At 28.7% G+C, this 19,453-nt stretch overlaps 2 protein-coding genes across 2 annotated transcripts; one reads left to right on the top strand and one right to left on the bottom strand.

Moving 5' to 3' along the window:
- Positions 1–438: 438 nt before the first annotated feature.
- On the bottom strand, positions 439–15,955 carry LOC134835444 (homeobox protein B-H1). Its single transcript, XM_063850322.1, has 3 exons — positions 15,943–15,955; positions 15,675–15,882; positions 439–916 (listed from the first exon to the last, which is right to left on the bottom strand). Exons 1-3 carry the CDS (start codon positions 15,953–15,955, stop codon positions 439–441), a joined length of 699 nt encoding a protein of 232 aa, XP_063706392.1.
- Positions 15,956–15,989: 34 nt separating this feature from the next.
- Positions 15,990–19,225, top strand: LOC134835443 (cilia- and flagella-associated protein 58-like). Its single transcript, XM_063850321.1, has 3 exons — positions 15,990–16,109; positions 16,160–17,273; positions 17,934–19,225. Exons 1-3 carry the CDS (start codon positions 15,990–15,992, stop codon positions 19,223–19,225), a joined length of 2,526 nt encoding a protein of 841 aa, XP_063706391.1.
- Positions 19,226–19,453: the final 228 nt, after the last annotated feature.

The raw sequence follows: 19,453 nt of genomic DNA, 5'->3' as shown, positions 1-19,453 counted from the left end.
AAGAAGGAAAAATTATTACAGGAAAAAAAAATAACTTGCATTAAAATTAATGAATTACCTAAGTTTTTATCCAATTTTTTATCTAAACTAGCTGTCTGTGTATGTTCAACATATAAAATAATGAAAAAAAAAAAGTTTTTTTTAAAGCTTATCATTTTTATTACATTCATGTTTCCATAATTAGAACCATTAAATAGATTAGACATTATTTTATTTTTACATTCACGCATTTTGGTCTCTTTTTTATAATAATTTGTAGTTTTATTTTTCATAGTGGAGTATATAAGTAATATTTTAATGCAATTTTATCTTATTTTTAGCCTACATTTAATTTATTTATTTATATGAATTTATCGTGTTTCTCGTTTTTTTAAATGTATTTTTTTTAATTTTACAGGACGAGTTAAATACAATGTTATTTTGTACATTTTGAGCGACTTAAACGTGAATCTCATTTTCATCATCGCTCTCTTTACCTTTTCGCTCGTCCTTTTCCCTAACAGGCGGCGGCGATTCACTACATTTTCTCTTCATTTCAGGACTTCCGGGATTCACGTCGGGACTTTCGCTGCGTCTTCCATCCATCGTGGCGCCATGTTGTTGATACAAGCTACTAAGTGACGACAGCGAATTAGATGCCGACATGTGAGCTGCTTGCGTTGGCAAAAGTCCCGGCATACTCGGATAAAGTCTATATGGAAGAGGTTTTTGGAGGGCGACCGCAGCAGCTGCTTGTCTGTAATAAATGTCAACAGCTGAAGGACCAGAAGCGGAAGAAGTTGCTGCTGAGGCGGGATTTCCGTATGGCCAGCCAGTGAGATACGCCGGGTTGCCATAGAGACGTTGGAAGGCTGCGTAGTTGCCAGCTTCGGCAAGAAGTTCGAGACCAACGGCGGTTTGGCGTTTCCATTTGGTGCTGAAATGAAGAAAAAAATTAAGGTAATTAAATAAATTGTAACAAAAAACATTTTTTTCTGCTTGTTTTGTGAGCAATGCAGCGGAACAATGCTTTGTTCGATCGTTTTTTTTTTGCGAAATAATTATCATCATGATGGAATATTAAAACAAATTTGCATATCAAAACGAGTCTCAGTCGATGAATATGGCGCAAAAAATGTTCGACACAACAAATGATGACAAACAAGAGGAATAAGTCACCACACCATGTAAGCTGATTTTTGTGTCGCTTTATTGATTTTTAACACTGCAAAGAGTGTTTTTTTCAATAAAAATGTCACGAAAAGTGGACGAGAGAAGCAAATGTATATCAAGGCAATTTAATGTAAAACAAAAATTTAACCCATTGAGGACTTTAGCTAAGGAAGGATCATTTGGTAAGAAATTTTTTCAGCTACATAAAATACCGAAAACAGCCTTAAAATAAAAAAAAACAAATGTCGAGGAAAATAAAGTGTGACGTCCTGAACTAGCCTAACTCACAATAATTATCAATCTGTCAAAGTGTCTTCCGCTAGAGAACGGCGGCTATAAAAGCACCGTTCTCTAGCGGACTCGTCCTCTTTTGTACTTCGCTAATCGAACCAACTAGACGTGTTTTATTTCTCCGAGATTCTCCGACATAACATAAAGTCAAGAGACTCATATATGGTATCCATTGAGAGTCTTAGAGATGAAAAAAGTTTGGGTATTTTTTAGAACCTCAGAGTCTAAAACTAAGACCGCACAAAGTTTTCTCAATAGCTTTCCAATTTTTCTTTTTTCATTTTATTTTTTGAAAATAGTTTAAAATTTTTTTTTAAAACCAAATTTAAGCCAGAAATTTTCAAAAAAAATTGACTTTTGACTCTTTTTTTATTTTTTTTTTCTCTTTCTTAAAATTAAGTTTTTGTGAAGAGTCAATTAAGTCAATTGACCTTCGGTTAGAAAAAAGTATTTTATGGCACAAGCGTCTCATGACGACTTCAAAGCTTTGAGAACCTTTATTTTTAGTTATTTATTTTATTTTTTAATTTTTTTTTTCTTTTTTTAGAATAGTTAAAATTTTTTTTTAAACCAAATCTAAGCCAGAAAATCAAAAAATAGATTATGAGAGTCAAATTAGGCTTATCAAAAAAAAATTCAGTCATTTTTTTTTCCTCAAATTTGATCAACATTTCGAAAAACCTTTAAATAAGCGTAACTCTGTTTCTATAACTCCGATTTTGATGATTGAATAGTCATTGGAAAGGTCTTCAAAAGACAAACAAAATTGACTCTTGAAACTTAAGCTTTAGTCAAGAATCAATTAAATCAATTAAATTTTGGTTAGAAAAAAGTGTTTTATAGCGTCTCAAAATCTGACAGGTCTATTTATTTTTAGTTATTTATCTTAAATTTATCATTTAATATTTTTACTGTCTTTTTCTCTTCTAATCTAACTCCTTAATTGCTAGTTTTTGGTTTTTTTAGTGCGCAATCTAAATTTAAGACCGACAATTAGCTAATGTAGAGACATAAAGTCAATTTTGACTTACATTTGACCTTGATACATAATTTATCAATTTAATCAGCATACCGAATCTCATCAAAATCTATTTTTTGACTTTTGTGATTAAATGCCTCGTTTTCTTTGTCTCTTTGCTCAATATTAAATCGAACTTAATTATTTTAAAAATATTCATAAATAATTGTTAAAAATTTCATGCAAAAAAGAAAATCGCCCTTAACGGGTTAACAACTTCTCATATTGCTTCATTCATGTTTCTTGTTCGTCGTGGTGCGTTACAATCTTTTTTTTCACACAAACACTCACACACTCATACTCTCAATAAATTATTTTTATCTCACTTTTATAGATGTTAAATCCATTTTAATATCTTTTAAATACTAATATCATAAATTATTATAATTATTTTAATTTTTTAAACTGTTCAACATGCATCGCGCTCTTTTCCGAGAGCAAAAAATACGACGCGACATCCTTTTTATGTTTTTTTTTATCGAGAGTGTGTGGCCATCACAATAATAAAAATTAATGACATTTATTTACATTAATTACACTTAAATGAATTGCCAATGAAATTCATATTCATGCGGATCGTCATAATGTGTTAATGTAATTGTCGTCGTGTCGCTCGAAACGCAACTTTTTGCATAAAATCATCATAAATCACAACCGTTCCATGCACGCAGCGCCTTTGTGACGAAGGACCGAGAAAAATTCAGTCAACAAGCATCGGTAGCATCTTCCCCGAAAGAGTTTCATTAATCAGTCTAGGTACGGTGAGAACAACAATTACCAAACAATAATTTCCACTACATTGCGCACCGCACGTAAAATTATCATTATTTGAAGATTAATTTGTCACAATATAAATGTTTGTGTGACAATTATTTAGTTTGATGTTTCAAATAACAATGACGCATGTAAATTTTCTGATTAATAGTTTAGCACTTTTAACGTTCACGACAAAAAGAAACCAATTTAAAATGCATTAAATTGCAATTGCAGGGGGGTTGTCAATACAAATGCAAACGAAAAAATTCGTTAAACCATTGCGTTAAATGACATTCTTAGAATTGTTGCGCAAGAAAATCTACCTATAATCATTCCTGCATTTGCGGTTTGTACATTTCCTGCGTGATGGGTTCCGTAAGTCGTGCAATCGTAATATTTATTTCTTTTATTGTTTATTCAAATATTAGGTTTATTTATTGTATTGCAATTTTTTTTGATACACATAAGTAAACTAAGGCACAGTGGGCTGTTTTGAGAAACAATTTTAAATTTTCATTTTTTTAACACATTTTTTTATTATATTTTAAATTATTTTAAAAGTCAACGAACATCCAAAACAGCAAGTCACAAAACGGGAAATCAATATGGAAGTTCCCCCAATACGCCGAAGAGGAGTTCCGAAATCAACATGGCTACGGCAGATGCAAAAAGAAGAGATTTGTATGGGCTTTCGGAAGGCGACAGCGAAAAGAGCCGAAGCGAAGACTGAGGTCATTTTAGAATAATGGTGCTAACCTTGGACCAATTAATTAATTAATTGAAACCAAGACAACAATTGTGTAGTTTTAAGCCGAAAAATTTTGATGAAAGCAAAGAAGAAGAAGATTTTAAATTATTTTAAGTCGTAAATACAATTTGATCAAGTTTTTCTAATTATTTAAAAAAAACTCTCAATAAATTTTCTTCAGGACGCTCCAAATAAAAATTATTAGTTTTGTCCGTTGCCCCATTTTAAAACCCAAAAAATTAGTAGGACAAAAATAGTTAAAAATATCATCAAATATGATAATTTTTATATCATTTCAAAAATTTTCAAGAAAATTTTAAATTTTTCAAAATTTTTGAATCTAAAATTATTTTAGCATAAATTTTAAAAATAAAATAAAATAATGAGAAAAATAAGAAATATTGAGAAAAAAAATTTTTATTGAAGAATTTTTATTAATTTTGAACCCAATTTTAACTCATGTTTTTCGCAATTTTTAATTTGTTTATTTTATTTTACAGCGCCAAATTCACTTTTTCCACTTTAAATCCATAAATTTCAACTAAAAAGCGAAAAATTTTAGGAATTTTTAATCAACATTTTAGTTAAATTTTAGGTTTTCTAGCCGCTTTCACACATGATATACTGAGCTCCAACACTGTGTCGAGCGTCATTAGAAATAAACTTGTCGAAAGGAACCATCAATATGACTTTAGAGAACGCTCTTACAATCCACTACAACAAAAAAAATACCTCGATATCGCATCTATTCCTTAGCTGCATTAAATTTTATAACTACTTTTCCAACCTTATCAACTTTAACTTTAGACTTTTAACTTTATACGAATATTTAAAATAAATTTGGTAATAATGATATTATTTTTTTTAAGTTTAAACTAATTAAAAATTTTTAAAATTATTAAATTGGTTAAAAAACTAATGATGATCAAAAATTTTTTAAAGTTTGGTGATTTTTTACTTTACTTTTTTAAAATAATTTTTAAGAGATCAGATTAAAAATTAGAGTAAAGCTTCAAAAAATTTTAATATTTTCATAAAAATTATTTTTTAATCGAAAAATCGTCCCACAGTGCGCAAATAAATATCATCTTTAAAACACACAAAATGAAGTAAAACAGATGTCACACAAGAGTAAGAAAGCTAAATTCTCACTAAATGCAGTATACTAAACCAACCTTGGCAAAAAATAAAAGTTGATTGATGGACACATGCAATATTTGTTCATTAAATGCTAATTACTACTTTTTACCTTTTGGTCACATCTTATTGATCTTGTCTCTCCATTTTTTTTTGTTTGTTATTTGTTCTCGAGACAATCAATGCTTTGACATTTTAATTAACACAATACTTTTACGGTCGATAAATCTCATGTGAAGCGAATCACATGTCCCTAACCAATCACCGATAACACTTGCATGACATCTTTAAAAAAATCTTCAAGAAATTCAGTTGAGTTGTGGTTGGAATAAATACTTGACATCATAATTTACATCTTTTTTTCGATGAAAAAAAAATCAAGACCTGTTACTGTGACAATATTCTGTCATAACACTTTCTCTTTTTTATTTTTATTTTTTTCGATTTTTCACAAGATATTAATTATTATAAAAATGACTCGAAATTTTGTGTCAAGTAGGTGGCCAAGGATACTTATTATATTTTTATAAAGCTACATAAATTTTATAAAAAATCTCATTTAACTTTTGTCCCCGAAAAAAAAGTGTAATTACATTTTTTTTTTAATTCCAGTTAACCAAACGTTATCATTTTAACGTTTTTTTTAGTCCACCCCTTTTTTAATAAAAAATTAAAAAAAAAGATTTATAAAAAAAAGTAATTACATAACATTATCGATAACTGTAATTACTAAAAAAAAACCCTTTTCAAAAGAAAAAAAAAAGTTTTAATCAAAAAATCAAATTCCAATCAAAACTCAATCGTTCTTCGCACGTGTTTCCTCTTTTTGATCGTCGTCGTCGACCATCAGAAATGCCCGTAAACGCTTAGACGATAAAATTGCAACAAATCAACACTTTATCAAGCACCATTTTCGGCAACATGCAAAAACTTGACTCAATTACCATCATCGAGGCCATTTATGAACGTTTGCTTCAAACGATTTTTTAAAACTTTTTTTTTTTTGCATATAAAAGAATCTAAATGTCCGCATAATAAAAACATTGTTTTTGATGCAGTTTTTGTCTCTAACAACAGAACAAACAAAAAAATTACAACCTTGCAGGACAGGACGCACTAAATGCAGCATTTTATACTCGTTCGCTAGATGATTGCAGTCTGCAGTTCTTTTTTGTCGGTCGCTTGTTCGTTCGTCGTCGTCGTCGTCTCATGGCGAGATATCTGTCGAGTTTGAAAAAAAGGGAGCGATGCATGCTTGCACTTTTAATTTTGTATATCATTCATTTGCTTAAATGGTGAATGCGTGCCATTGGCTCATGCCTCAGGTTAGGAGCAAGTTTTTGCTGCGCTTTGAGAAAAAAATTGCCACAAAATTGTATGCAAATTTCGAATTTATTGCTTTTGCACAATTAAGTGTTGTGATGATTTTTTGTTTCTTTTCAGAATTTTTTTTTTTTTTTTTTTTTGAAAAATTTTTTTTTTGTTCGAGAAGAGAATTAAGTACTTGACTTCCACACCTCTTTGCTTCTCTTTAATTTTGTTATATTTAATAAGATATATATAGATTTCACAAATGTTTAAGTTTGAATTCTAGAACGAACACTAAAAAGTCAAAAATAAAAAAATATATATAAAAAAAAATTAAAAAAAATTTAAAAAAAATATTTAAAAAAAATATAAAAAAAAAATATTTAAAAAAAATTTAAAAAAATATTTAAAAAAAAATATAAAAAAAAATATTTAAAAAAATATAATAAAAAATATATTAAAAAAAAAATTAAAAAAAATTTAAAAAAAATATGCTTAGTTGCAAAAATTGCACAGTAGCTCTCTTCATTTCAATCAAAGGTAATAATTATATCTCTAGCTCATCCTCTTAGTTCGGTAGCCACTTGAGAAATGAGAAATCTTAATTATCTGCAACTTGTTTCTCGCAGCACCAACAAAGAAGTCTTTTAACCCACAAAAAAAGCCAATTACTGAACCGACCGACATTTAGATCATAATCGAGTCGTCTGCAAGATGGTCCTCCGCCTTCTCATTTCGAATTGAATGAAATAATTTGCGCCACAGGAGAAAAAAAAATGATGAAATGCAATAAATCGCTTTAATTTAACTCTTAACTCCCGCATTTCAATTGTTATTACTGCGTAACATTAACACACAAAAGTAACATAATATAAACAGATTATTTAGTACAAAGCAAGAGAGACCGCAAAAAGTAATTCGCTTGTGTGTGTGTGTGTGGATTGAAAGGCAACGAGGTGAAGTTTCGAATGAAATATAATGAAAAAAAGGAGTAAATATTTCTTAAATGTAATGCTAGTTGATTGCTCGATTAAATCTTTGATAAACTCTTTTTTTATTATTTCAGGGATGTCGGTTGGAGATGAACAGGGAGCTGAATTTAATGAAAAATTTCAATTTTTACAAAATGAGGTAAGATTTTTTTTTTGAAAATTATTATTTTTTTTACCGCACTTCATGCGGTTAAATTCGAGATTTTTTTTATATTTTCAGGGCGAAGCTTTCAGTCTAAAAATTTTTCAATTAATTCAAACCAAGCATAAAAACTTTACAAAAATTAAAATTTTTAGAGGACAAGGAGCTTCTATTTTATAAATTTAATAAAATTTATAAATTTTAATGTAAGAAATTTTATTTACTTTAATTTGTTTTTTTTTTTAAATTTAACATTCTTCGATCAATGAGACAAAAACCAAGTTCATGATAACAAACAATTCAGGAGGTCTTCAAAACTATCACACGTATGGTCAAGAACTCGATGTTGTCAAAAAATGCATGTACCATTCACATGCCGATGAATATACCACTTCAGAGATCAAACGCCGTATCACATTGACAAACAGATACTTTTACAGTTTGAAACGACAATTGAGGTCACAACAGCTAACAAAAGCCACAAAATGTTTGGTAAGAGACCCTTATCCGACATTTTCACATTGTTTTTTAAGCGAAATTTTGACAAAAGCCCAAAAACTGCTTCATGCTTTCGAAACAATTCTTCGGAAGTCTATCAAAACTTGGCAAATGGGTCAAGAAAAGAACTTTTCAAAAAACTTCAACTTTGCCTGATGAAGATACCATTCAGAATGTAAACGACATCAATTGACAAACAGATGCTTCTACGATTTGAAATGACAATTGAGGTCACAACAGCCTCAATTTGAAGAAGCCAATGACTCCAGTTGTGTGAGGCTCTGAAATGAAATTCCACCTTAAACCGTTGCAAAGGCAGTTCAATGGAGTGACATTGAATTATCAAAGATTAGCTTTAAGAAGAAATTAAAGCTCCTCTTTACACCTTACAGGTGAGAGAGAAATTTTTAATTTGAATGGGCCCAATCACTGTGTGTTTCTCGTTTTTTTATTTTTCGTTTCATGTTTCTTGTTTCATCCTGTGATCACTTTAACAAAATTGGACACTCCAACTGGGCCTGAGGGAAGACTGTGATATTTTCAATGGCAACGAAATGTAAAAGAAAAGATAGACAACATTAGAGTCTCATCTTAAGCTCAGCTAAATCCAAGTCTTAGATATAACGCCAGCTAAGTGAATAAGAAATTCTTTTCAGATCAACTTATCATCCTTTAGATCCAAAAGTTGTAAAATCTATTCCAATTAATCCAAACCAAGCATAAAAACTTCGATTTTTTCTAAAAACGATCTCAAATCTGTGGACCTGAAGAAACGGATCTCGCTAAAATCACCTTTTCCGTACCCTGCATCACTCATCATCACTGACCAAGCATGCAAAAACGCTGCACACAAAAATTCTGCTTATGTCATTTAAATCATTTTATTCACTCCATTCATTCCATCCTGACTGACTGTATAATTATTTCTCGCAGACAGACACTTAAATGCTCGCCAAACAGAAGTCAAAAGGAGATTATTACTTCTTCTCTCTTATCTCTCATCATTTGTCATCAAACGGACCGCTAAACGCGTGAAAATTGTTCGTGTTCGGACTGTCTTTTCCGAAACTTTTTTGGTGGTCCACAAAAATATGATTTATTCGAGATTTGTCTCCGCATCGGTGAAAGAGCTCATACCGCAAATAGATTTTATTGTTTTTGGGTGTTGTCAATTACCTGTTCCATAATGTTATCTGGCATTTAGAAAGGGATCGAATCTACCGAAAACAAACCATTCAAAAAGCAATTAAAGATGATTTAAACGATTTTCTTCACCTCATACGAAACGAACCAAGGAGAATAGGCAAGAACAATGGAAATACGGGAACGTCCTTGCCTAGACATTGACCGAGACTCGGATCTAGCATTTAAAAGATGATTTAAAGGAAGAAGAAACAAAAAATGATTTATTTGTTGCTACTCAAAGTGTGCATTGTTGGAAGAGAAGACGCAGAGAGGAAACAAAATAATAACATATAAAAACAAATAATAATCAATCCCTGATGGCCTATTTTTTCGGCTTTTGTTCAAATAAATCTACAACAAAGTGACTTGTAATGCTCTTAAATGGTTACTTTTATGGCATGACGAACAGCTTAAATCTCTGCCTTGGCTCCAATTTCATGACATTCATCCTTTTGATGGGTCAGGTAAATAAGACAGACACTAAACTTCTGCGTTAAGACTAAAGAGAGAAAAGAGAGAAGGCACAAAAATAATACAAAAACAATTAATTTTTTGAAAGTAATCCTCAAACAGACTTGCGTGCTTCTGTATGGCTCAGCATGAAACGGACATGACTTCACTTTTGTACAGATAATTACTTGGGGTTTTTCGGCTGTTTTTTTTTATCCTTTTATAGGTTGGCAGTTCTTTAAATCTTGCTAAGCGTATAATTAAGTAAACATTTATATATTTAAACATTCCAGATTAGTCGCCGACTGACCTTTTAGATAAACGGTTTTTGTGACTCATTTGAAAGCTTTTTTAACCGGCTGCCGACGATTCAACGTAATTGACGTAATTATGAGCAAATGGGCCTTGTAAGTTTGCATGATTTGCATAATTTTGAAGCGCGTTGTCCGTTGTTTGTTTTGCTAAAAAACACACAGAAATTCCGAGGAAAAATGTGTCATGCGTGCAGTTTTGTTGCAAATTGCAATGGCTATTAACGAAGGTAACGTTTATGTATGTTTTGTAGAAATAAAAAACGGAAGGCAATTGTTTGAGGCATAAAGACGAGAGATAATATGATAATCTTTGTGGATTAAATGTTCAACAAACATCTGGAAGATAAAAGAAATTTTGAAGTACAAGGAAGTAATTTTTAAACTCTTTTTTTATGTTGACTAAATATTTTAATATTTTGAGATTACATTATTTGTGGTTTAAATATTTAAAAAAATATTTTTTGAATAAGCTATTAAATTTTTTGAATTAATTTTTTTTTAAATTAACAAAAATTATTTTAAAATTAAAAACTTGAATTTGAATCATAAACTTAATTTTTTTAATTTTAAATTTAATTTTTTATTATAAAAAAAATAATTAGGCAAATACTAGATTAAAAAAAATATTTTTGAATTAAAAAAAAAAATCAATTTAAATACATTAATGATTTTTGATAATTTTTTAATCAAAAAATGAAACTTTTGAACAAAAAAAATTAATAAATAAATATTTTATAACAAAAAATAATTCTAATAAAAATTAAAAAAAAAATAATTATTTTTTGAATAAAAAAAAAATTAAATTTGAATCAATTTATAATTTTTAAGTAAAAAATATTTTTACAATACATATTTTTTACATATTTTTACAAATTTTTAATTTTTAAGCCAGTTTACAATTTTTTAATTTTTTTTTTTTTGAATTAAAAAATTATTTTTTTTAGTAGAAATTTTTTTAAAAAAGACTCAAAAATTTTAATTTTATTACTTTTCTGTAAATTTGAGACCCATTAGAAGCCCTTTGGTACCTTAAAACTCAAAAATTTTAACTTAAACCTCGAATTTTGAGTCAAAAAATAAACACCTGAATAAATTTTCAACAAAATTAATCCTCAAAATCTCAAAATAAGGACCAATTATGCAATCTTATTATCTCTTTGCTTCAAAACATCTCCGACTTTGTACTTGTTTCATGCACAAATCTCAAAAGAAGGTGTGACTATTTAACTTTGAAATTCTTCCCATACATCATTTACACTTTTTTTTTTCGTACACTTGCTTTGCTTCGCAATGCAGAAACTGGCGCCAGTATCATCCCATGCCTAACGTAAGCAAACAATTCATTTTTCATAATCTCTTTTTTTTTTCGAGTATGTGGGCGAGAGAAATTTTTGCTTGTACGTCTGAATTGAGGCGCCAACCGGAAACCCACAAAAAAAAGTTTTTTTTTTGTTTTGATAATTTGATCTAATTAATAGAAAACAATTCTACAAAAAATAAAATAACTGAAAATTCAATCAAATATTGTTTTAAAGTACCTACGGTAACATATGGACGACGAGAACGAGATCGATGATGATAGTCAAAAAAATATAATAAATAAATACAAAGGTGATTAGGATGCATGAGCTCAGCACAGTTTATTTATTTTTTATGCGTGAGTGTCAAAATATTTGTGTCTGAATTATTTTATTTATATTTTTTCAGTGTTTAATTTAATTATCAAGCGTAACAGAGACAACAACGCAGTAAAAAATCGAACAAGAAAAAAAGTTGAGGAATTTTTTTGTTATATTTTTTATTTATTAATTGGATTAAATGAACAACAAAATGGTGTTTCGGGTAATTGGTGCCGAAAAATAATGTCAGATATTGAATTAATTTGAGTAGAAATCTACAAGAAAAGGTAAATTTTAAAGATTTTTATCATTTTTTGCTCTAAAAATGTCCTTCAATTAAATTAAATTAATTTATCACTTTATGAACAAAATAAATAAACAATTTAAATCAAAATAATATTAAAAAAAATTCAAATAAATCAAATTAAAAAAATAAATATTTTTTTTAATTTAATATTTCAATTAATGAAATTTTTAAAAATATTTTAAATAATTTAAAATAAATTAATAAATTAATTTAAATTAAAATTTTTTTTAATAAATTAATTTTTATTAAAAATAAATAAATTTAAATTTAATTAATTTATTAATTTTTTTTTAATTTTAAAAAATATTTTTAATAATTAAAAAAAATAAATAAATTAAATTATTTAAATTAAAAAATTTTTTAAATTAAAAATCAAATTAATATTTTATTAAAAATAAATAATTTTTTTTAATTTAATAATTAAATTAATGCATTTTTTTTTTTAAATAATTTTTACGAAATTATTTTTTAATTTTAAATAAAAACATTTTTTTCTCATTCCAATCAATCAACCCAAAGAGACGTCATTATCGACCATTTCCCGTCAATTACTTTCACAATTTTAAACAGACAACAGCAGCATAAACTTGTCGATGGGAAAAAATTGTCATCAGATTAGACATTCACTTTTATGGCATTATAACTAGTTAATGGAACAAAATAACGATTTACGCATCAGCAGCTCTTCCATTCATTCATCACAAAACCTTTTCTTTTATTATTTTTTATCTCTGAGGGATTTTTATCCACAAATCTGATCTACACAGAAACCATTTACTCTGAGAAATCGTCAGAAAAATGATGAAAGACGATCAAATTTGTGTCTTGTTGTGTGGTTTGAACGAACCCTTTAATCACATATCGATCCGATTAATAATTTAAAAAGTTTTAAAAAATTTTGTTCAAACGCATTGTGAGAGATTTAAGACAACAGTAAGATGATGATGACGTGCATTTCCTCCAAAAGTTTAACCGTAATTATAAAAATATTTTTTTTTATCGAAGATTTAACAAAGTATTTAATTTGAAATAGAGAAAAAAATAGAAGAAAAGGATTATGATCAAATTAAATATGGAATGGTCTTCACGTCGCTTCATGCTCGTCGCTACAAATTTCTAAACATAAATAGTTAAATGGTAAATATTTGTATTTTTCATTGTTCCCAGGCCATTATCTTGTTTTGGGTGTTGAGTGACGTACGAAATAAAAATTATTTAAATTAATTTATTTCAAGCTTTTTGTGTGGAACGAAAGAAGAGATCGTGCGTCTTAGAGCCACTGAAAGTAAAAATCTCGTTTCAATTATCGATATGAAATCGAAAAAACAGGTCGATCCGGAATTAAATTGAATTAAAACAAAATATCGCCTAAAATACTGTAATTTCGCTCAAATTGTTTCCCTTTTTTATTGCGTTTGTGGCCCATTTCTCAGCAATTTCCCTCGCATTTGCGGTTGATTTTGTTAGCACGATAGCAATAAAAATGCATCACCGACCATAAAACGGCAATTACGCGTCGTTTGTTGTCTAAAAATCTAACTGCAGCATTTATTTGCATAAAATATTGCAATTCAAGGTTCTCTTTCAAACGCAAGATTTTTTCAACCCTTTTTCATGATAAATGCTCCGGAAAGCCGAAAATTATTTTAAATGAAATGTTGTCCATTTTTCAGACATAAAACACTCAAAAGAGGAAGTCGTGGTTCGGTTTCTGGTAATTACTAGTATGAAATCACCCGAATTTTGAGGTGAAATTTAAACACATTTTTTTTTTTTCAGGAGAATTTTTTTTTTAGAGAAGGGTGAAGTTTGCGGTGAAGAAATCAATAGGTAGACTTAGTTACCGAGAAAGGCAAGGGTCCGTGAAAACCGCGAATTAAAATACCTTTTTTTAACGTGTTTTTGTAGTTTTCGGAAATATTTAAATGCTGCTGTTGTCTGTGTTTAGTTGTGCATTTAAAATGGGTGGAGAGGAGTGATCGCGGAAGTTCAACTGAACTAAATTGCTGTTTAAAATTTGTGTTGTTATGTGAAAGTAATTGACGGGAAATGGTCGATAATGTGCATTGCGGTGAGATGTTCATGTAAAATTTATGATTTTTTGAGTCTTTTTAGGGAATTTTTGTTTTCAAATTAAACATTTTGTATAATAAGGAAAATTTTCAAAAGAAAAAAATTAAAAAAAAAATAATTCAAAAAAGTGTAAAAAAAATTAAAAATTTATTTTGATTAATTTTTTCAATTAAACCTAAAATTATATCAATAAATTATTTAATTAATTGAATTATTATTTTTTTTATATTTATCATTTTTGTTAGAAATTAATAACAAATATGATTTTATTAAAAACAAATTAATTTTCATTTTTTCTTTCTTTGAAAGAATTTTTACTACTTAATTAATTTTTTTTTTTAATAATTTTAATTGAAAATATAAAATAAATAAAATCCTTTAAAAAAATTAAATTAATTAAAACAAAATTTATTATTTTTTTAAACTAAAGAAAAATATGTCTGATTCAGTTTGAAGGTTAAAATTAAAAAATTAATTTTAAAAAATTTATATAAAATTAAAATTAAATTGTGAAATTAAAAAAAAATAATTAATTAGTAAAATTTCTTTCAAAGAAAGAAGAAGTAAAAATTAATTTGTTTTTAATAAAATCAAATTTTTTATTAATTCTAATTAAAATGAAAAATTAATGACAAAAAAAATAATAATTTATTGATATAATTTTAGTTTTAATTGAAAAAATTAATCAAAATAAACTTTTAATTTTTTTACACTTTTTTGAATTAATTTATTTTCTTTTGAAAATTTTCCTTGAATTGTAAAATTTTAATTAGTAAAAAAATAATTAATTAATTAAATTAAAAAATATTAATTTTTAATCAGAATATAAATTAAGTAAATTTAGTAAATTTTACTACTCTTTAAATTAATTAATTATATTTTTTTAATTAAACAAAATTATAATTTAAAAAAAAATAAACTTTTGTTTAAAAAAATGTTCATTAACCCCATAAAACAATCGCTTGACAAGACGTTTATTGCCTTTCACACCACAAAAATCACAACAAAAGACTTACAACTTTACGACTGGCATCCATCACAACAACCATAACTCACTCACGAGTCAACCGCTAAGATCTATGATCATAATAAACCATAAAAAATCGCGGATTAAGATCATGCTTCGCCAAAAACCAATTGAAATCTGCCATTTATTCTCGATTTTGGACAAGCCGAAACTAAAAGCCGCTAATTTGAGACAATCAAAGCATTTTTCAACAGAAAAAAAAATCTTCAAAAAAATAGAAGAGAATTAAATAAGAAGAAAAGACCATTGTTTAAAAAATTAATGTTAATTTTTTTTGTTAACGTTTAATTATCTCCTAAATGAAAATCAGCGATGTTGATGTGAAATTTAATTATACTTTGCTTTTCTAGGCAGAGCGCAGCGAGAGGAGATATAAATAATGCGATAAGCACTCAAGCGATGAAGATCTTGAACTTGTTATTGTTTAAACTTTAAGTAAACTCTGGAAACAGAGGCAAACAGTCATCGTGTCATGCCTTAATCGTAAATCAAAAAAATAAAAAAAAACATGGAAAACGGTTAGTTAGAGCAATTTTAGCTTCTCGACGCTTTAAATATGGGAATTAAATTGAATTTTATTTCGGTTGTCACTCAAAACGACGCGCTAATTAGTGAGCGTTGGAGCAATTTTTACGTTTTTTTATGTACGGGACTTACCGTCGATTTTGGTACCAGGTCTTCACTTGCGTGTCACTGAGATTTAACTTGTTGGCCAGCTCCATTCTGTCTTGCACGCTCAAGTATTTTTGACGTTCGAAGCTTTTTTCGAGGGTTTGGAGTTGATTATCGGTGAAAGCAGTGCGGGCCTTGCGTTGTTTCTTGCTCAAACCATTAATGCCGGTTTTTAAATCGTCATCTTTGGCACCTGAAATTAAAAAAAAAGAAAATTTTTGTTAAAAATTGAGGAAAAAAGTAGGCGACGAACGATTTTTTGACATTTTTGATCTAAAATTTCATTTCAGAGGCTTAAAAATGGAAGACCCGGAAGAAGTTCAGCCGGAAATGGAAGAAAATTTAACCGAGGATACCATTTTTAACCCTGATGATTTTTCACAAGATGCGTTTCAGAAGCTTTTGAATGATAATAACAAGGTAAAAGTTTATTTTTAAAAAAATTGTTATTAAAAAAATTATTTTTTTAGGCAATTCGTGAGTTACAAGCCAATCAAATGTTCGTATTTGCGGAAAATATCAAGAATTTATTAACTTTACTTGAAAATTTCTACCAAAATTATCATGAAAATCAATCGAAAATCTCAGAAATGGCGGAAAAAGTCAAAATTTCCGATGGAAAAGTTGAACAAGCGATGAAAATTTCCCAAAACGACCACGATGTCATCCAAAATCTCAAATCTGAGGTGAAAACGGCATGGAAACTAGCTGACGCCGCCAATGAACGTGAACAAGATACCCACGAATTGCTCTTTGCCGCAAGAGAAAAGCTCAAAAAATACGAAAAACATGCCACAAAGTTCGAAACGACAGACATTCAGAACGAAGAGCTGCCTCCATCGTTGCAGGAACACAAACAAGGCTTACTTTTGGAACGCGATCGACTTCAAGCGGAAGTCGAAGAACTCAATAAACGTCTAATTTTGCACCGTTTGTACACGTCAGAGGTCGAAAAGAAAGCTTACGACGCCAAACAAGAATTTCAAAAGCTCGTTTCCGACATGGATGACCTCTCGAACGAGCAATTCAAGGACAGACGTCAACTGGAACAATCTCAGACCGCATTGCGAGAAGTTACCGCCGAACGGGACATTTTAACGGAAGACATTCGACACTTTAAAAATTTAGTTGTGGAGAAAAATCGATCGGTGCAACATTTACACGACGAAATTGCGACGCAAAAGTTAAATTTTGAGAAATTGAGTCACGCGATGCAAGTAAAAACGAATAAAATGACGAAATTGGCAAAAGATTTGGAAATTATCACGGAAATGAAGAACAAATTGACGACAGATTTTAATGTAAAAGTCAATTTGCTCAAATTGAAGGAGGATGAAAGTAAAAAAGTTAATATAGAAAATGTGCAATTAGTTAAGGATAAGGAAAGTTTGATGAAAAAGCTGGGAATGGCACTTGAGAATGTCAGTAATCGAGATCAGGAAATTTTAAAATTGAAATCTTTTAAGACGACGTTGGAGAAAGAAGTGGAAATTGGGACAAAAGCGATCGATAAAGCCACGAAATATGCGGAAAAGTTGCAAAAAGAGAAGGAAGTTGCTTATCGGGATTTGATAAAAGCTCAAAGTATTTTTTAAGTTTTATTTTATTTTTTTTTTTTATTTTTTAAATTTAATTTTTTTTATTTACCTTCTTTAAATTAAATTTTTAAATTTATTTAAAACTATTTTTTTATTAAAAATAATTTTGATAGAAGTTTATTTATTTTTTTAAATAGGTATAATTAATTTATTAAAATTTAATTTTAATTAAAATAATTTTTAATTAATTTTTTAATAATTAATTTTAATTAAAATTAATAGATAAATTAATAAATTTAATTGTTTTAAATTTTATTTTTTTTTTATAAAAAAAAAATATTTTTTTTAATTCAGTGTTTTTTATTTAAATTTATTTTTGTTTTTAAATATTTTGTTTTCATTAATTTTTAATTAATTAATTTTTTTTAATTAAATTTAATTTATTTAATGTTTAAAAAATTAATTAATTTATTTAATTTAAATTAAATTTATTTTTTTAAAATTTATTAATTAAAAATCTATTAAAAATATATTTCTATCTATTTTAATTTAAAATTTTAAATTTTAATTTTTAAATATTTTAAATTTAATTTTTTTTATAAAAAAATAATTTTTTTTAATTCAATTAAATTTTATTTAAATTTATTTTTTTTAAATATTTTTATTTATTTTATTTAATTTAATTAAATTATTACTTTTTTTTCAGATTCCATCACCGAATTACACGAAAAAATCTCATTATTGGAGCAACAGATCAAAACAATGGACTCCGACATCAAATCTCACATCGCCACAGAACAACGTCTCAAAACCATCATCACTAAAACCGAAAAAGAGCGCGATCGTCACCTGGAAGAAGCTCAAATCATCGAAAACAAACTCGAAAATGCCAAGGAAGAAATCGAGCAAAAGTCCATTTTCATCGCGGAACAAAAAGAAAAACTAGCCGAGATGCAATTAAACGTCAATCAAGTCCAAACTTTGTTCGAAGACGCCCGCAACGAACGAAATGTCTTCCAACGGGACTTGGAGCAATGCAAAAAAGAGCTTTCCATCAAAGGAGAACGTCTTAAAAACTCATCGATGGAAGTCGAACAGCTCCGAAGTGACATCCAAACAAAATTGCTGGAATTAATTCATTCGAAAAAAATTATTGAAAAATTTCAAAAGGAGCAACAATCGCTCCAAGCAACAATTCAACGCTTAAGAAGTCAATTAGGAAATACAAAAGACGAGTTACAAGCTTCAAAAGTGCTGAATAGTCAATTGAGGAAGACAATTGTGGAAGATGAAGAAAATATCAGTCGATTACGGAAATGCAAAGACTCCTTGCTGCAAGAAAAAGACTTGATTGGCACGCAACTCGTCCGCAGAAATGACGAAATCAACATTTTAAAGGAGAAAATTTCGATTCAAACTCTCGCCTTGGACCGCGGTGAAAGTCAGTACGGAAAAAGGCTCGACGACATTCGTTTACTGAAAGTAGAAATCCAGAATTTGACCTCGAAATGCGATTTATTGGCACGAGACGCCATCAACACCGCCGATATGCGACAAGAAGTCATCCAACTTAACCGTGCTTTGACCCAAGAACGAGTCAAGGTCAAAGCTTTAGAAGATGAAATGCTCACACCTACAAATGTGCATCGTTGGCGCAAACTGCTGGGAAACGATCCCGAAAAACTTGAATTACTCGAAAAAACTACCGCACTCCAAAAATTGCTTCTAATCAAAACCTCAGAAGCAAGCGATCGTGAACGAATGATGGCCGAATATCGGAAACTTTTGTCCGAAATGACGGATTTCATCAAAAAAGAGCCCGCCAAACGAAACGCCCTAGTTGAACTCAATAAAACTAAACGTGATTTGAGAAATATGACGAAAAAAGCGAAAGCTCTTGAAGCAGAGTTGCGAGTCACCAACGAATTACTTGACGCGAGAGAGAATGGCCGATCGCTGTCAAACAACGAGGAAGATCACGAAACTGATAATTTTTAAAACAAAATTAAATTTATTAGTTACCTTCCCTTGTCCAACAATTTAACCGCATTAATATAATGAACACATAATTAGCGTTTTGTTATTAAATGTGCGACGATGTACAAAAAGAGAGAGGAACATTTACCAAAAAATAACTCGAGCACATCAAGAATATTTTTTTTTGTTTAACAGAATGAAAAAAAAATAAAATAAGTAAATTTAATGAGGTTAAACTTTGTGGTAGAA

The sequence above is a fragment of the Culicoides brevitarsis genome, chromosome 3, assembly GCF_036172545.1.
Source record: "Culicoides brevitarsis isolate CSIRO-B50_1 chromosome 3, AGI_CSIRO_Cbre_v1, whole genome shotgun sequence".
Classification (NCBI taxonomy): domain Eukaryota; kingdom Metazoa; phylum Arthropoda; class Insecta; order Diptera; family Ceratopogonidae; genus Culicoides; species Culicoides brevitarsis.
The sequence above is the reverse complement of the archived record's forward strand: the minus strand, read 5'-3'. Positions and strand labels throughout refer to the sequence as shown.

Coding starts and splice junctions, on each gene's coding strand:
- LOC134835444 (XM_063850322.1), bottom strand. Junction 917..15,674: donor ACCTGGTACCAAAATCGACG/GTAAGTCCCGTA, acceptor TCTTCATTTCAG/CACCAAATGGAAACGCCAAA.
- LOC134835443 (XM_063850321.1), top strand. CDS start 15,990: ATGGAAGACCCGGAAGAAGTTCAGCCGGAAATGGAAGAAAATTTAACC. Junction 16,110..16,159: donor TTTTGAATGATAATAACAAG/GTAAAAGTTTAT, acceptor TTATTTTTTTAG/GCAATTCGTGAGTTACAAGC. Junction 17,274..17,933: donor GGATTTGATAAAAGCTCAAA/GTATTTTTTAAG, acceptor CTTTTTTTTCAG/ATTCCATCACCGAATTACAC.